This window comes from Culex pipiens, chromosome 1, assembly GCF_016801865.2.
Source record: "Culex pipiens pallens isolate TS chromosome 1, TS_CPP_V2, whole genome shotgun sequence".
Classification (NCBI taxonomy): domain Eukaryota; kingdom Metazoa; phylum Arthropoda; class Insecta; order Diptera; family Culicidae; genus Culex; species Culex pipiens.
Window position 1 is genome coordinate 17,182,059 of NC_068937.1, and position 16,724 is coordinate 17,198,782.

The following is a 16,724-nucleotide window of genomic DNA, read 5'->3' on the forward strand; positions in this document are numbered from 1 at the left end:
TAAATAACGTTTGAACCCGATTGGTGCAAACATTCTTCAGGGCGGGGCTTGTCGATAAAGCTGAAGTACCTCGCGCTCGGCTAGCCAGCGTAGAAATGGGTCACCGAAGCTCGACAGAGCTAACACCTTCCAAATGCCTATGCGAGTTATTTGCATGTATAGAATGTAGATCTAAAAATACATGGAAACAACTCAATTTGTAAGAAGTGACCGCGTGGTCCCGTTTGGTTGGTTGCACACACACACACACCCGTAGTTTGGAAGAGACTAAAATGTCTGTAACAAAAATTTGGGTGCAAATGCTCTGGTTGATGTGCACCGTTAAGACAAAAATAATATTCTCCATATTATTATCCTGAGAGTAAAATATAAATTTTAGATTACTGTTTCTGCGCCATGGGTTTCCTATGCACATAGGACCTTTTGAAAACGTTAGTTAGAATTAATGTGGAACAAAAACTGAGATATGACCGAATTTGCTAGTACACTGGTTGCTCCAAATCTTATCTGCTTACATGAAATTAGATTCCAAAATCCGGATTCAGTGGCCAAATATCTAAAAGAAAACATATCTAGGCTGTGAAAAATGCTTGCAACATCGTGTACTTAGTAGGAAGCACCCGTGATTTTTCTCACTAAAACTAAATTATCCCGGCTCTGCAGTGTCGAAATTGCAATGGGGTCCTTAACAATAATATAGATACTACTTATTTTATTACACTCAATAATGAGGCATATTTTTCTGAGTAAAATGACACTTTGTACATGAAAAAAAGTTTTGAAACTGTTCTTTATTCTTAATCGGTTTTCGCAAATTTGTTTTCAAAAGAGACATTTTTTAGTAGATTGATTTGCCGTCGATATTCAGCATTTCAAGTGATTTTATGTCCTTAACTTTCTCATTGGGAACAAAAGGGAATCGAAATCAGAACCAATTGCTTACAAAGCGAACACCATAAGCAGTTAGCCCATTCTTTCTCTATAGCTTTTCAACGTCAACAAAACAAACGTTTGTGAAATTACCTCATCTCTTTGAATAAAAAAAAATATTTTCGGAATTTCAAAATCTAGACTAACATTTCTAAAGAGCTTAAAAATTATTATTTCGCCTTTTTGAAATGCTAGTCGTCATTAAGAAATTCTGAAAATATTTTTTAATAAAGAGATAAGAAAATTTCACAACGGTTTAATTTTCTGACACTGAAAGTCAATAGTTTCCAAGATATCGTCCATTCAAAAATAAGCGCAATTGGGTAGCACTTAGCAAGTACATTTTCCTAATTTTCTTTCTTTAAGGGGTTACATACATGTAAATCGTCAAAAATGTCCGAGGTTGGTGTGAGCACTCATTTAAACTTTTTTTATAATCTTTGTGCAGGGCAGTTAAATTTACATTTTCATCTATTAACAAAATAAATATGAAGACATTTTGATGTACCATTGCCGAGATATGGCTATTTTACTCAAAATTTTCGTTAAACCGATTTCGTGTCATGACGAAGCCCGATTTTCAAAAAAAAATATTAAAAAAAAGATAAAAATAATTTTATGTTTTTCATATAGAAAAACGCCAGCTTTTGATTTTTGTATTTTTTAAAAAAAGCAAAATTTCAAAATCGAGCTTCGTCTTGGGAGTCTTCACCCCAAATTTCAGCCAATTTGGTCCATTCCACCTCGAGATATCGTGGCACCCGTAAATCAACTCCTTATTTAGAGAAAAACGTTCACAAAGTTTGACAGTTCGCTTTTGCATTTCTGGAGGTTTTTTTTAAAGGTCCAATAAACCAAATTTTCAGTTTTTGCTTTTTGGGTGTTTTTTAATACCCCTGACTCAAGGCGGTTTCAAAAACACCCAAAAAGCAAAAACTGGAAATTTGGTTTATTGGACCTTTTCAAAAAAAACTCCAGATTTCGTCTCTTGCTCATATCAGTCATGAAATATCTTCGTGAAACTTTCAGGAGTGATTGAAAATCATTTTTTTAGTAAATTTAGTAAATTTTCGGTAATATGAAATTTTCTGATTTTCTACATCTATGTAACCCCTTAAAAGACCTGAGATATGACTTAAAAAAGATTGGATCGACAATGTCAAAAAAATAAATATAAATTGTAAAAAATATTCTCAGCAATTTAAAATATTTTTTCCGGGATGGACGATGATGAATACTACTTTTAAAATTTGAGAAAAGATAATAATTTTTGAAAAAATAATTAACCAAAAATGATTATAACTTAAAAATTTAAATTTCACCGAAGTAATAATATAATATAATATTCCTAGCAGAACAATGTCGATAGTGTAAACAATCCATCCTGCTCGTTCCTAGAAATCACTTCGACGTGTGCCCATTTTCATTGTTTTGCTTAATTTCGATTGCAAATTCAGCTTTACATAAAAAAAAATGCAGAAAGAATTGTGGTTTTTTTTCGAAATTTACCAGGTATTTTATTCAAAATATTACAACTTGGCCGAAATAAGAGCGTCCTTCATGAACATGAGCTCAAAAGTTTTTACTTTTGGTAATCTAAAACATATTAAAATTTTTAAAACAATCAAATGAGGCATGTTTTTCAAAATCTAATGTTTGTGATAATAAGTGAATAAAAAATAACCTGCAAATTTTCCCAAGATCAATCAAAAAATCAAACGTTTTCATAGCACTTTTGTAAGGATAGCTCCCAACTTTGTATGAAAAATGTTATGGAAAAACCAATTATGTCAAATTGCTGATTTGACAAAAAAAAAAAACGATGGACCAAATTAAAAATCACGAAAAAATGCAAAAAGCTAGAAAATTTCTCAGCAAGAGTATTATAATTAAGTGTGCTAAGGATCTGGTACGTTTCGCCGAATGTCGTTTCGCCGACGGTCATTTCGCCGAATGTCGTTTCGCCGAATGGTACGTTTCGCCGAAAGTCATTTCGCCGAATGGACATTTCGCCGAATTGAATAAAAATTAAATTTTTTGTACAATTTATGCTATTTGTTCGCTGCAGTGCCATCTTGTAATTCACTCATGCAAACTTGAGAAGGAGTGGCAAGATAATAATATAATAATTTAAAAAGTAAAGAACGTCTCATGTTTCAAAGAATGCAAAAACTCACAGAAATAATACAAATAATTTGCTTAAAAAATGAAGAATGCAAAAACTATCAGAAATTTTCTAAATGTTATGCTAAAAATAAAAAAAAACTGCTCATGTTTGAAAGATTGCAAAACCTAACAAAAATTATAGAAATAATATGCTTAAAAAACTAAATATACATAAACTCACCGAAATAATTGAAAAATATGCCAAAAATATAGAATGCAAAAACTAACAGCAATTTTGCAAAATGTTGTGCTGAAAACCAAAAGAACTGCTCATGTTTGAAAGAATGCAAAAACTCCCAAAAATTATACAAATAATTTGCTTGAAAAACAAAGAATGCAAAAACAAACAGAAATAATCTAAATAATAAGCAGCCAATTAAAAGAACTGCTCATGTTTGAAAGAATGCAAAAACTCACAGAAATAATTAAAAAAAAAATATGCTTAAATACAAAGAATGCAAAAACTAACAAAAAATTTCCAAAATGTTATGCTAAAAATCAAAAGAACTGCTCATGTTTGAAAGAATGCAAAAACTCACAAAAATTATACAAATAATTTGCTTAAAAAACAAAGAATGCAAAAACAAACAGAAATAATCAAAATTATAAGCAGAAAATAAAAAAACTGTTCATGTTTGAAAGAATGCAAAAACTCTCAGAAATAATTTAAAAAATATGCTCAGTAAAGAATGCAAAAACTACCGGCATTTTTCCAAAATGTTATGCCGAAAATCAAAAGAACTCCTCATGTTGGAAAGAATACAAAAACTTACAAAAAATATACAAATAATATGCTTAAAAAACAAAGAATGCAAAAACTAACAGAAATTTATCAAAATTATAAGCAGAAAATTAAAAGAACTGCTCATGGTTAACAGAACGCAAAAACTCACAGAAATAATTCAAATGATATATTAAAACAAGAATGCAAAAAACTAACAGAAATTAATGCAAAAACTCACAGAAATGATTTAAAATTGTTTGCTGTAATTAAATAACTGCTTATATTTGAAAGAATGCAAAAACTCGCACAATTTTTTTCAACTAGATTATTTTTTAAGCGATTGTTTATGCATGTTATAATGCATAAACTTATAAAAATAACATACTAAGAAAAAAAAATATTTTTTTAAAAAGATTGCAAAATCACCTTTTAGGGACATTATACTTTTTCAAAATATTTTAATACAATTTGTGTCCATTTTATATATTTTTTATACGAATATTTGTCAATTCGGCGAAACGTCCCATTCGGCGAAACGTCCCATGCGGCGAAACGACATTCGGCGAAATGACCTTCGGCGAAATGACCGTCGGCGAAACGACATTCGGCGAAATGTCCCGCACCCGTGTGCTAAATAGCTATCTGGGGCGGAAAGAGACTTATAGGGCAAATGGGGTAGGCTGAAACAATAAAAAAGAAAAAATGATTTTTCTCGGTTGCATATTTTTGAGCACAGGAGAATTATGCGTAAAATGGTAGTAAACTGTGAATGTTTTACTTTGTTATTTGTGATCAGTTGGGGTACCTTAAGACTTTTTTTTAACATAAATTTTGAAGTTCATTATGTCTTGAGTAACTACTGCACAGAAAAAAAAGTTAAATTTTAGAAGGTTGAAAATTTGGTTGGTTGAATCCTCTTTTTGTGTAATATTACTTTAAAAATGTGTAAAAATGTGAATCTGATGAAAATTCATCATTTTCAGAGGTAAAATTAATCTTTTTTTTTTACACAAAATCTGTCATCATTTCCTGATAAATATTACCATCAATTTTTTTCTGTGTGCCTCAGTGGTATGAAAATTAAGCTTGAAATTAAGAGGATACGTCGTTTAATTCTAAAAGTTAGTATCAGCTTTTTTAATCTGTTCAACTGAGATCTTTTAAATAAAAAAAAACAATTTTACATGTTTTAATCATCACCATTTCATGAAATTGATAGAAGCCATTTTTGAGAAATTTGTACACAAATTTACACAAATTCATTGTAAAAATATGCTCAGAAATCTCTGGTAAATCTGACGTGCGCAAACTTCATTGTCAAGCTTTGCGACGAAAATGTATGTGTTGGTAACCTCACCAACCACATTTAAACAACATTCTCTTCAGTTTTATGTCTTTATATATCTACACAGTGTATTGTGGACGACTTGTATGAACTGCCGCGGTTCTCGCTAAAGTTTGATTACAAACAAATGCACCTACAATCAAAGAGACTGAATGGCAAAAAGAGAGAGTGTCTCTTGAAAAGTTCCGAGCACTTCTCGCCCATTGACTTGTGTTTTGACTTTGTTACTTCCATGATAGAAGTTGTACTAATACATTTTCTATAGTTTTCAAAAACTGTGTTTATGTTTGAGTAAAAGTACCGTAGCCGGGACAAGACCCTCAAAAGAAAAGATCGCGAAAAAAACCCGAGAGCTCGCAAACAAAAGGAAGCTCATTTAATGGTTCTAAAATGATTCTGACCACCTTCCCCTCTCACTCGGCCTCAAATTGAAAGAGTGTGCGAACGATAATGAAATTATGCCCACTCTTCTCCATCCATTGGCAAGGTACTTGCCAAGCAGTGCTCTTAAGGCTAAACTTCATGCAATCGCGCAAATTGCATCCCGTTGCAATCACTGATGAATAAGCTCGTTCTCCTCAAGTCCATGTGGCTAAGCTTATGGAACAGCAGCAGCTGTGGTAAGACTGATAAGAAGTTACGTGGAAATATGCTGCTTTGTTAAGGTTTTTTTGCTTGTTGTTTTGGTGGGGATTTTATGTTACATTTTTAGTCGGAATTTCTGTGAAGTATATTAGGAACAAAGCGGCCAGACCTACTGCGTAAAGTTAACCGCAAAGATGATTTGCTGAAGTTAATTGAGTTTGAGTAAGAACATTCGAAATGCAATCAATGTTATTTCTGAACTAAATATGCAATGTAATTAAATAACAAATATGAAAAAACCAAATTGCACTAAATGACTTTCGGAGCACAGAAAGTATTTTTTGTTTGCATAAAAATTGAGCTGCAATGAGTTGTTGCCAAGTCGTTACAATTATTGGATTTAATGTAACGCAATGTGAAACAACGTCATTGAGGTTGCCGGATCTTGCTTAGAGTTTATAAAATCGATCATTCAAAATTGACAAAGGCATCCGCAAAGAGAAGTCTTATCAGTGAGCGATAATTTTACGACCATTGGATTGTTGACTATCCTAAAGATATCCTGTTCCATAAGTATGTCGAAGTTGAGGCTTTGCTTGAATACCTTGGAATATTTATTAATGAAATTAGTTTGATTTATAATGAAAAATTAAAATAAATGGTTTTTTATTTCTAGTTTTTAAATGTTTTTAAGCAGATTAGCAAATTTTAGGGTGATTATAATTCACGGTAAAAAATCATGGTAATATCAAATCTGGGAATGAAAACAGATTTTGTGTCATTATAAAAATTTAATATTGCCTCTAACAATGTTAACGTCTTTGGGTAATTGCGCATTTTATTGAGTGAAAATTACATTACATTACATTGCAAATTGAACTATTTTACGTGTACGAAACAAAAAAATGAAGAGGCATATTTTGTTTTAGAAACAAGTGAAATATTACGTGAAAACTATGCACAGTAATAAACAGTAGGTATTATTTAATTTTGGAATTTTATGGTTGAATTTTCACTCTTTGCACATTTTTCTGGGCAAAATTACATATTCTTCCTAACAAAAATGTGTCAAAATTCCCAGTTGTAACAATACCATGATTATTTTTGACTTTTTGAAAAACAAAACCCGTACTCAAGAATAGAAAAAAAACTACTTCGAAGTACACAGTGAAGTAGGAGATACCTATATCGGAAAATGTTGACAGAGTTTAGGTCAGAAAAAAAAATCCAATAAAAATATGTAAATTTACAGCTTTTTTATGTGTCATTTCACTTTTATCTGAGAAAAAATACATACAAAACAAGGCTATATTGAACATTTTTCAACCTTAAAAATTGAACTTTGTTTTTATTGTGTAGCCAAATTGGTGATCTGTATGCAACACAGCAACAAAAATATCAGTCGCAATACTGTGCTTAAAATATGTAAATTACCTCTTTTTCGATGTAATTTTACATATTTTTTGGTTGAAAATGTGGAACAACTAAAATGAAGTGAATTCAGCTTGCGGGTCAAACTTAAAATATTTTTGTGACACCAAATGTGTCCTGAAGATTTACTGTCAAATAAATGTGTAATTTTACCTCCAAATGTATGTAAAATTACATACAAAGAGGTACATTTTTAAATGTCCAGTCTTATTGATTTTCGTTGTTATCACTTTTCACACAATAAATCAGATAAAATTAAAGAAAAAATAAATGTCTAACTTAAAAGTTAGCTTCGTCTTTAAAAATATACACAGCTAAAAAAATAGTAATCCAGCTGCGTGTAAAAGGCCTGGGTGTCAAATAAATATTGCATTATTTTATGCAATTTTATGTGATTTTACAACCTGAAATATGTAGCCCATCAGTATGGGAAACCTACTTGACCGAAATGTCAAGCTCATATATGCGTTTATCTTTACAGCTTTTTATCGGTCTGATGGCCGAGTGGGCTAAGGCGCCAGTCCTTACTGTTAGTACTGGGTTTGAATCCCGTCGGTTGCAACTTTTTTTTTGTGTTTGCAAAAATTGTACAAGCAGTGTGTAATATTAAGTGTTTATGTTGACGAAGGTGATGTGCATGTTTTTACATGCGATGTTACCATCGGATTTTTGCTGTGTACATTAACATACATTTTAAAACAGAACTAGAGTAAAAAAAATGGTTAGAAATGACATTTGAAAAGGTTTTTTTTTTTGTTAAATAACACATTTTTCTGACACAAAATCTTTCCTGGAAATTTTGTATCAGATAAAATGTATGATTTTACCTCAAAAACTGATCAAAATTACATTTCACAGTCTAAAAGATTTTCGTTGATATGAAATTTTATACACAAAGGAATTGGTATAATTACAAAATAGAGACAATTTGAAAAATATCAAATTTTAGAAGTAAATTTAGTATTTTTGAGTGGTTTTACATACACAGCAAAAAAAGTTGAATTTTGGAATGTTGAAAATTTGGTAGGTTAAATATTACCTCTTTTTTGAGTAATATTACCTAAAAAACGTGTAAAAATGTGAACCTAATATATATTCACGGATATTACATTTACGTGAAATTGGAATAAAAATAAAGTTAACTTTATCTAAATGATGAAATTTTACAAGGTTGTTTAGGTAAAATTACACATTTTCTTACACAAAACCTTCCAGACCGGTTGAAATTTAATTCTTTCCAGATTTTACACTATTATTGTTGTGCAGCCTGCTCGCACACATCGTGTGCTGACCGAATGTCGTAACTCTTCGGTGTGCAACAACACCATATATCTGGACCAGCTGGCCGAAATTTGCTTAATGCTCATCTAATAAGCCTCTCCCTTCGACTAAGCTGGCGATTGGGCTCAGTGCCAAACTTTTGGGGCCAATTTTTTTTTCGCCTCAACTTGAAGCCACAGTCACAAAGCGGTGCAAATTTGGCGTGAAATTTGATCGAAATTCACTTTTTTTTTTCGCGAAAACTTTAAAAAGCCTAACGATTTGCAGACGAACGAACTAGAAATGCGCATGCAAAGACCTGTTTTTTTTTTCGAAAACGAAAACGAACAACAACAACAAAAAAACGCAATTAGATCGTTCAAAGCAGATGTTCAAAGAACCTCATCGAGCAGCAAAAGCAAGGTGTGGTGGACGGGTGGTGCCTTACCGGGACGCCGAGGGAGAAGCCAATTAGACGTTATCCAAATGGAAATTGCTCTCGAATCAATTTTTACTACTCGCGAGCCTATATGGTTTAACATTGGGAAAAGGGGTGAATTGCGGAGTGTTGAACAAAGACTGGAAAAATTTGAAATTTTCATTCAAACATTTCCCATTAACTGCAATTGAAAAATGTCATTGGCCAGCCCCACAAGCGCTGCGTTTACCGCAGACACGATTCATTGAAATGACGTTGGCAGCATTCAAGCCATCCAAAAATTGACAAACTACCCCAAACAGTAACCTGCAAGACACACCTCTCTAGGCAAACTTTCCTGCATGGGTGCCTTTACCCTTTTTTTTTGCTCGATCTCTGTGCACCTTACACGATATTTAATTTTCGTTTGAATAATTTCCACACACGTTCCATTTTTTCTGTTATCTCTCTTGAGTCTCCAAAAGAGAGTGCGCCACCAGCATCTTCGTGAAGCACGCGAATATCCCTGCTTTCAGTGCAGACAAAAAATGACACCCCGGTGAAAAGGAAAAAAAAGGAAACCGGAAGTGGTCCACAGAAAAGAGAAGGAGCCACACGTGCGTGTGGCGGCGCAGGAAACGATAAGTGCCTATGTCGGGGGCCCCTCCAAAGTTGGCCGGCCGGTAAAAGGAAAAGTAAGGAAAAGGAGAGAAAAAACCTCCGTTTTCCAGTCCATAGAGTTCGAACGAACGCAGTTCTCTAATCTGTGCCCAATCGGTAGGAAAAACGATGCCAGACAAAACGCACAGACAAGAAGATTCGAGTTTTTGAACCGCCAAGAAGCGACAAAACGGTCAACTCGATTATTTGTTGTCATTTCTCTCCGTTGATGCGTGTTTGAAAAACTGACCAACAGATTGCGCTAGCGTTATTAACAAAAAGCGAATCTCATCTGTTTGTCTGTGACTCTCTGTGCAATCAAGTGAATTAATCAAGCGTGGTGGTGGTGGATCTCGAAGATCGCTGATAGCGCAACGGCGATTGGAGCGACACCCCAAGTCTTTGGTGATTGGGTGATCGATAAACAGCAGTGACAGGAAGCGCTCGAAACTTGGAGATTTGCTTTAAAGTATTACAAGAATTTGCAGGTTTTTGTTCATGGATGACTCGCTTTAGCGAGAAGTTTTGCCCAACTTGAAAGCCGTCACGGTGTGACTAATCAGCGTGACACGTTTGAAGTCATTAACATTTCCAACCGTTTAAAGGTGATATCATTTGTTTGAAATGAAGTCTGATCTACAATGGGATTGTACAGTTGATGATATCGAATTGCTGTTCAAACATTTCAAATCAACTTTGTACTGCAGGGATTACACAAACCAAAAAAAATTTTGTTAAAAATTGCTCGAAATCTTGAGACGAAATTGTAACAAAAAACTCAACTAAAAGCTGTCTAAGTATCGTTAATTAATTAAAGTATTGTTTACTTTGTTTACAAACTAAACAAAACTCACACTGACAGCTACAGATTATTAAAAAAAAAAATGTTCAGTTAAAAAGTTAGACTGACCCAGTCTTACATCTGAAGATCAAGTTGACGATGTAAATTTACCTCCTTGTTGATGTAATATTACTTAAGTTCATTTGTGAAAAAGCAACTTTACATTTCCCCAGTTTCTGATGTAGGATTACACTGATTTTTGACACGAAATATTTCCGAAAAGATTTTGATTTTGAAAAGAGACCTATAAAAATAACATTGACGAGAATAAATTTATAAGTTTGTATAAATTTCATTTTTTTAGACGCATTAAAAAAAAGTTTAATTTTGGATGGTTCAATATTATCTACACCTTTTTCGATATTACTAAACCTCAATTGTGTGGAAAAAGACAAATTATAAAAATTAACACAGCTAAATTACTGTACCAGGCTACATAAGAAATAGGTGTTTCAAGTTTCATCACTCTAGAACCCTTTAAAAACGTTAAATATTTTTGAAATAATAGAACTAATAAATCATCTGAATTTGTAAAGTTTGCAATAAGCTGCAAAATGACGATGATTTTTCAGCACGAGTCCCACATGTTTTTTTAAAGTTTATTTTATAAGAGCAAATGTGAATATAAAAATTTTGATTAAAGGATCATAACCTAAAAAATTGCCGAAAAAACCAAATCGATCAAACAGTCTCTTTTATCGAACTTACAGTAGTTGTTCGGTAACTGGGCGTTGTTTAACTGGGCGCTCGATAACTGGGCCGTAGCCCAGTTAAAAAGCAGACAAACGTCAAAAAACCAAAACAAACCGAAATGACCGAGGGGTTAATGGATGCAAAAGCATGTTCAACAATAACAAAAAAACTTATCAAACTTTTATGTAATTTCAAGTCACAATTAGCGGAGTATGAAAGTAATCATTGTAAATAAATGTGAGTAAAATTTATTTTTTATTTTATTTGCAAAATATTATGCATCGGTGGTCCCCTCGTTATTTCTCGTTTAGCCCAGTTAGCGAGCAGCATTCGGTGACTGGGCTACGTTCTCAGCCCAGTTACCGAACAAATACTGTAGTACATTTTTAAAGCCATTTTTTTTTCTAATGTTTATTATGAAATTAGTTTTGCAAAGTTTCTTCTCTAGGTGAAATTGTAAACTTTATATTAAAGAAAAAAAAACTTTTAACTTTTTTATAAACAACTATTTTTTAATCCTACCTATTTCGATAACTCTTGTTGCATTTGATCCGAGAGGATCTCAAGATAATCTATTACAAATTTGTGATTTTTTTAATTTATTTTTTTCGTTTAATCTGGAATTTTATTTTATCACATTTAAAATTTTCCATATTACTTGAATTATCAGAATTCAAAATATTTTGAATCTACAAATTTTTATTTATTTTTTATTATGGTAGGGGAAATATACCCATTTTCGACACACTAAGCTTTCGACCTATTCTCATCACTTTTGCAGTTTTCCGCTATTCAAACAACATTTTCAGATAAGTCAACAATGGAGAATTGCTTACTTAATTTTATTTTGAGTAATTTATTACTTTGGAACAGTAAAAAAAACTTTATTTGAGTTGTTATTTATGATCAGCTGATAGAATGGAAATGGGCAGAACAAGGGAACAAGTTACAAGATGATGATTTTTTTCAGCACGCGTCGTCTATAAAAGCAAATGTGATTTTGAAATAATTATAAATTTGACTGTTAAATGTATTGAAAAATTCTTGAACAAAAATAATACGTTGCTACACGCAAATTAAATTAACATTATTTTTTTTTTTCTAAGATATAACAATTTCAAGAATGTTCAAATAAATTTTTTTTATTTATCGAATTATAAAATTGTTTTAATTTAATTTTATTTAAAAAAATCCGCAATTAAATTTCACGAATTGGAAAATTTTAAAGCACTTTGATTTTTGATTTTTAATGTTAATTTTTTCTATAATGTTCAAAAAAATATATTTTAAATTTTTTTTACATTATTTTTTTTTCAATCTGAAAGAATCCTAAATCCAGAAAAAAGATTTTTGTAATTATAAGTTTATCTTTTCTTTTTTAAATTATGATTTTTTTAAATCTCGGAATTTGAAAATTTAGATTTTTTTAAAGTTGTTTTCAGGTAGTTTGTTAGAGATTCAATCGAAGTAATACTACAGGAGATGACACAATCCTAGTATGGTTCAAGCAGCCATGGCAGTTGAACAGATAATTTTGTATTTTACAGACTTGTCAGCTTTAAAAATTTCAAATATCTGTATGACCGTAAACCAGGGTGACACAGATAGGTTGAAGTTTTCATAATAATTACTTGTAATCCTGATTTACGGAGACTTTTCTAAACCGTTCATTTTCTGCAACTAATTTGAATATTTAACAGCGCATGAAAAGTCCACACACTAAATTTTTTTTACCGAATTCGGTAGTTGAAAAATCGATAAAGTAAGATCGGTAAACCATCTATCAAAATAAACAAAATTTACCTAAAATGGGTTGTACGATGAACAATAATGAACTTCATTACCGAATATCCGTAAGTTTTTACCAAATTCGGTAGTTTTTAGTTTACAGAACCGCTCATCAGCTGAAAATTCGGTAAACTTTACCGAATTCGGTAAAAAAAAACTCAAAATGTGCAAACTCGCACTCAAAATACGACAAGGTTAGACCACATACAGATATTTTTCCGAACAAATACAGACCTGCTTTGAGAAACACGTGGCAACACTGATTTCCAGAACCAATCCCACTAAAACAGAACATTTGCAGTGCGCCATGCTAAGGCCAGACCCACCGCGCGATGTTTAGCGCAGAGACGATTCGTTAGAGTAAATTTGGTTGGGGTTTCTCCGTTCTACGTCTATTGGATTTTGGAGGGTTTTCCGGGGTATCCAAATCTCAAATTTGAAAAACTAACCCCGACCCCTCTTTCCACTTCCAGATCAATCCGCTTCCCAACTAGCACTCATCTACCGGCAGCAGCAGCCCACCCCGTAGCACACGCGGGCAACGCGACAGCAGCATGGCATGGCGATTTAAGGCATCCAAGTACAAGAACGCCGCCCCGATCGTACCGAAGCCGGAAGTATGCATCCGCGACATCTGCGTCGGCTCGTACCAGACGTACGGGAACAACATCGCCGCTTCCGCTGCCTTCATCGCGTTCAACTGGGAGCACGCGGGCTCGAGCCTGGCCGTCCTGCCGATCGATGACTGCGGCCGGAAGAGCAAAACGATGCCGCTGTTGCACGCCCACTCGGACACGGTGACCTATCTGGACTTTTCACCGTTTCACGACGGGTTGCTGGCGACGGGGTCGCAGGACTGCCTGGTCAAGGTGTGGCACATTCCGGAGAAGGGGCTGGAGAGTTCGATCTCGAATCCGGAGTGTTCGTTCTCGACGAAGCAGCGGCGGGTTGAGACGGTCGGGTTCCATCCGACGGCGGACTGTCTGCTGTGGTCAACGGCGATGGGCTGCGTCAGTTTGTGGGACTTGACGAGTCAGCAGGAGTCCTTTTCGAACAATGAACATCCGGAGGTGATTCAGTCGTTGAGTTGGAAGGGCGACGGGAAGTTGTGCGCGACCAGCTGTAAGGACAAGATGGTGCGGATTTTGGATCCGAGGGCGGAGTCGCCGATCTCGCTGGTCGCCGAAAGTCACCAGAGCATCAAGGACTCGCGGGTTGTTTGGCTGGGCGATCAGAACCGGGTGCTGACGACTGGGTTCGATGCGGCACGGTTGCGGCAGGTGATCATCCGGGATCTGCGGAACTTTGCCGTGACGGAGAAGACGCTGGAGCTGGACTGCTCGACGGGGATTCTGATGCCATTGTTTGATCCGGACACGAACATGTTGTTCCTGGCCGGGAAGGGGGACACCACGATCAGTTACCTGGAGGTGACGGACAAGGATCCGTACCTGATCGAGGGCATCCGACACTCGGGAGAGCAGACCAAGGGTGCGTGCCTGGTGCCGAAACGGGCGCTGCGGGTCATGGAGGGCGAGGTGAACCGGATTATGCAGCTGACGTCCAACTCTGTGATACCGATCATGTATCAGGTGCCGAGGAAGGTGAGTCGAAAGACATATGGTTTAAGGGACAAAAGGTCGAAAAAACATTGATAGTTCTAAAATAAACTAAAAATAAATGTTTGATCATCACATTCAAATGTGATTTGTGATAAATAATTTTAAAAATGTTGGATTGTAGAATCCAACAATTTTAAAATTATTTTGGATTTGTTTGAAGCTTTGAATGAAAAAAAAATAGATTTGAAATTTAGGAATTTAAACATAAAAGAATGAATTCTCTCATTCAAAAAAATAAGAATATTTTAACTCTATAATTTAAGAATTTTTGAAATTCAGAATATGGAATTTGATATTTAGAAACTTTAGAATATAAGAATTTTAAAGTTTTTATAATATATTTATGAAAAAAAATAAATTAACATTTTTATCAGTGCTGTTAAACGTTTAGATTAACGACGTTTAACTTAACGGAATCGTTAAAAGTTAACATAAACGTGAACGCGAACGGAGCCTACGTTGATCTTAACTTTAACGCGAACGGAGCACGTTAATTAACGTCGTTAATTAACGCGTTGATTAACGTGTTAATCTTTGTGAGGCTCCGACTTTGAGGGCCTGTATCTCCCAAACGGTAACATCTAGCGGGTTACTTCCAATTGCATTTTACGGGCATTAACTGTGACTATGAGTTCCCGTTGAGGAAATTTGTTCAAAGTGGCCACCGGTTCCGGCAACCCGGAACATCCGTCAAGCATGTTTTTTAAAGTTTTTGTCGTTCAATCGTCATTTGAGCCAATGTTATGAGACGTTGTTTGTATTACATAGGTATACTGACTATATTGGGTCAGTTCAGGGTATCTGTGGCCACTCCGGAACCGATTCCATGGTACCACGCAAATGGTTCCGACGATTGTGATATTCAAAAGTCGACCTGTTGCTTATCAAACTTCGTATAGTTAAAATCATTAATCATCCATTATCATGCTGTGCCCTTTGACCCGATCGGACCACTCCGGAACCGGTTACCGGTGGCCTCGGAAGAAGTGTACTGAGTATAGAAAAAGTCCTTTCATGTGACATATCAAACTTCATGAAATTGAAAATTATAACCAACGAAGGCCAAACTGACGTCTTCAGGGTTGATCCTTCCGGAATCGGTAACTGGAGGCTACAGTGCACCCCTCCCCGCTCTCGCTTCACCTGCATCATAGAGAAAGTGCCTACGTCTTATGAAGAATTTTATGTTAATAAAAATATATAGTAGCTATACACTGGTTTGGTTGGCTTGTTTTAAAATCATCGACAGAACATTCAGAAGTGGTTCCATAACACAATCTGGGGGGCCTTGAACTAAAAATTAGGCAAATTTGACAATTGACGTAATAAACAGCAACATGTACATGTACAATTCAGCTGGTTAATTGGCCTACTTGGATACAGTGCAATCGGACCTCAACTGCGTACCATCTTGTAGCCTACTAATTGCAAGTGCACTAGAGTTTAAAGACGGGTAAACCGGAACCAATACAAAAGTGCATCGGAAATATTTCCCGATGCACTTTTTTAATATAAAAAATCTTCATACTGAATCATAAGGCACCGACATGCATCTAAGTGGTCATAACTTTCAATTTCATGAAGTTTGATATGTCACATGAAAGGACTTTTTCTATACTCAGTACACTTCTTCCGAGGCCACCGGTAACCGGTTCCAGAGTGGTCCGATCGGGTCAAAGGGCACAGCATGATAATGGATGATTAATGATTTTAACTATACGAAGTTTGATAAGCACCAGGTCGACTTTTGAATATCACAATCGTCGGAACCATTTGCGTGGTACCATGGAATCGGTTCCGGAGTGGCCACAGATACCCTGAACTGACCCAATATAGTCAGTATACCTATGTAATACAAACAACGTCTCATAACATTGGCTCAAATGACGATTGAACGACAAAAACTTTAAAAAACATGCTTGACGGATGTTCCGGGTTGCCGGAACCGGTGGCCACTTTGAACAAATTTCCTCAACGGGAACTCATAGTCACAGTTAATGCCCGTAAAATGCAATTGGAAGTAACCCGCTAGATGTTACCGTTTGGGAGATACAGGCCCTCAAAGTCGGAGCCTCACAAAGATTAACGCGTTAATCAACGCGTTAATTAACGACGTTAATTAACGTGCTCCGTTCGCGTTAAAGTTAAGATCAACGTAGGCTCCGTTCGCGTTCACGTTAATTTTAACGATTAACGGACGCGTTAACGTTAATTAACGTTTAACAGCACTGATGAAAACCATCAATTTTGTCAAAACGTAA

The 16,724-nt window shown here is 34.9% G+C and overlaps 2 protein-coding genes across 9 annotated transcripts in view; one reads left to right on the plus strand and one right to left on the minus strand.

Moving 5' to 3' along the window:
• The window catches only part of LOC120430542 (coronin-7-like), an 81,913-nt gene that overhangs the window by 2,758 nt on the left and 62,431 nt on the right, over positions 1–16,724 (plus strand). For all 7 annotated transcript variants that reach the window (XM_052711371.1, XM_052711375.1, XM_039595656.2 and 4 more), the window contains exon 2: positions 13,315–14,445. In XM_052711371.1, coding sequence (XP_052567331.1) covers positions 13,396–14,445 — 1,050 coding nt within the window. In that variant the 5' untranslated portion in view covers positions 13,315–13,395. The remainder of the gene's footprint in view (positions 1–13,314; positions 14,446–16,724) is intronic.
• Positions 1–16,724, minus strand: part of LOC120430544 (protein vreteno) — a 75,476-nt gene that overhangs the window by 1,829 nt on the left and 56,923 nt on the right. The window lies entirely within an intron of this gene.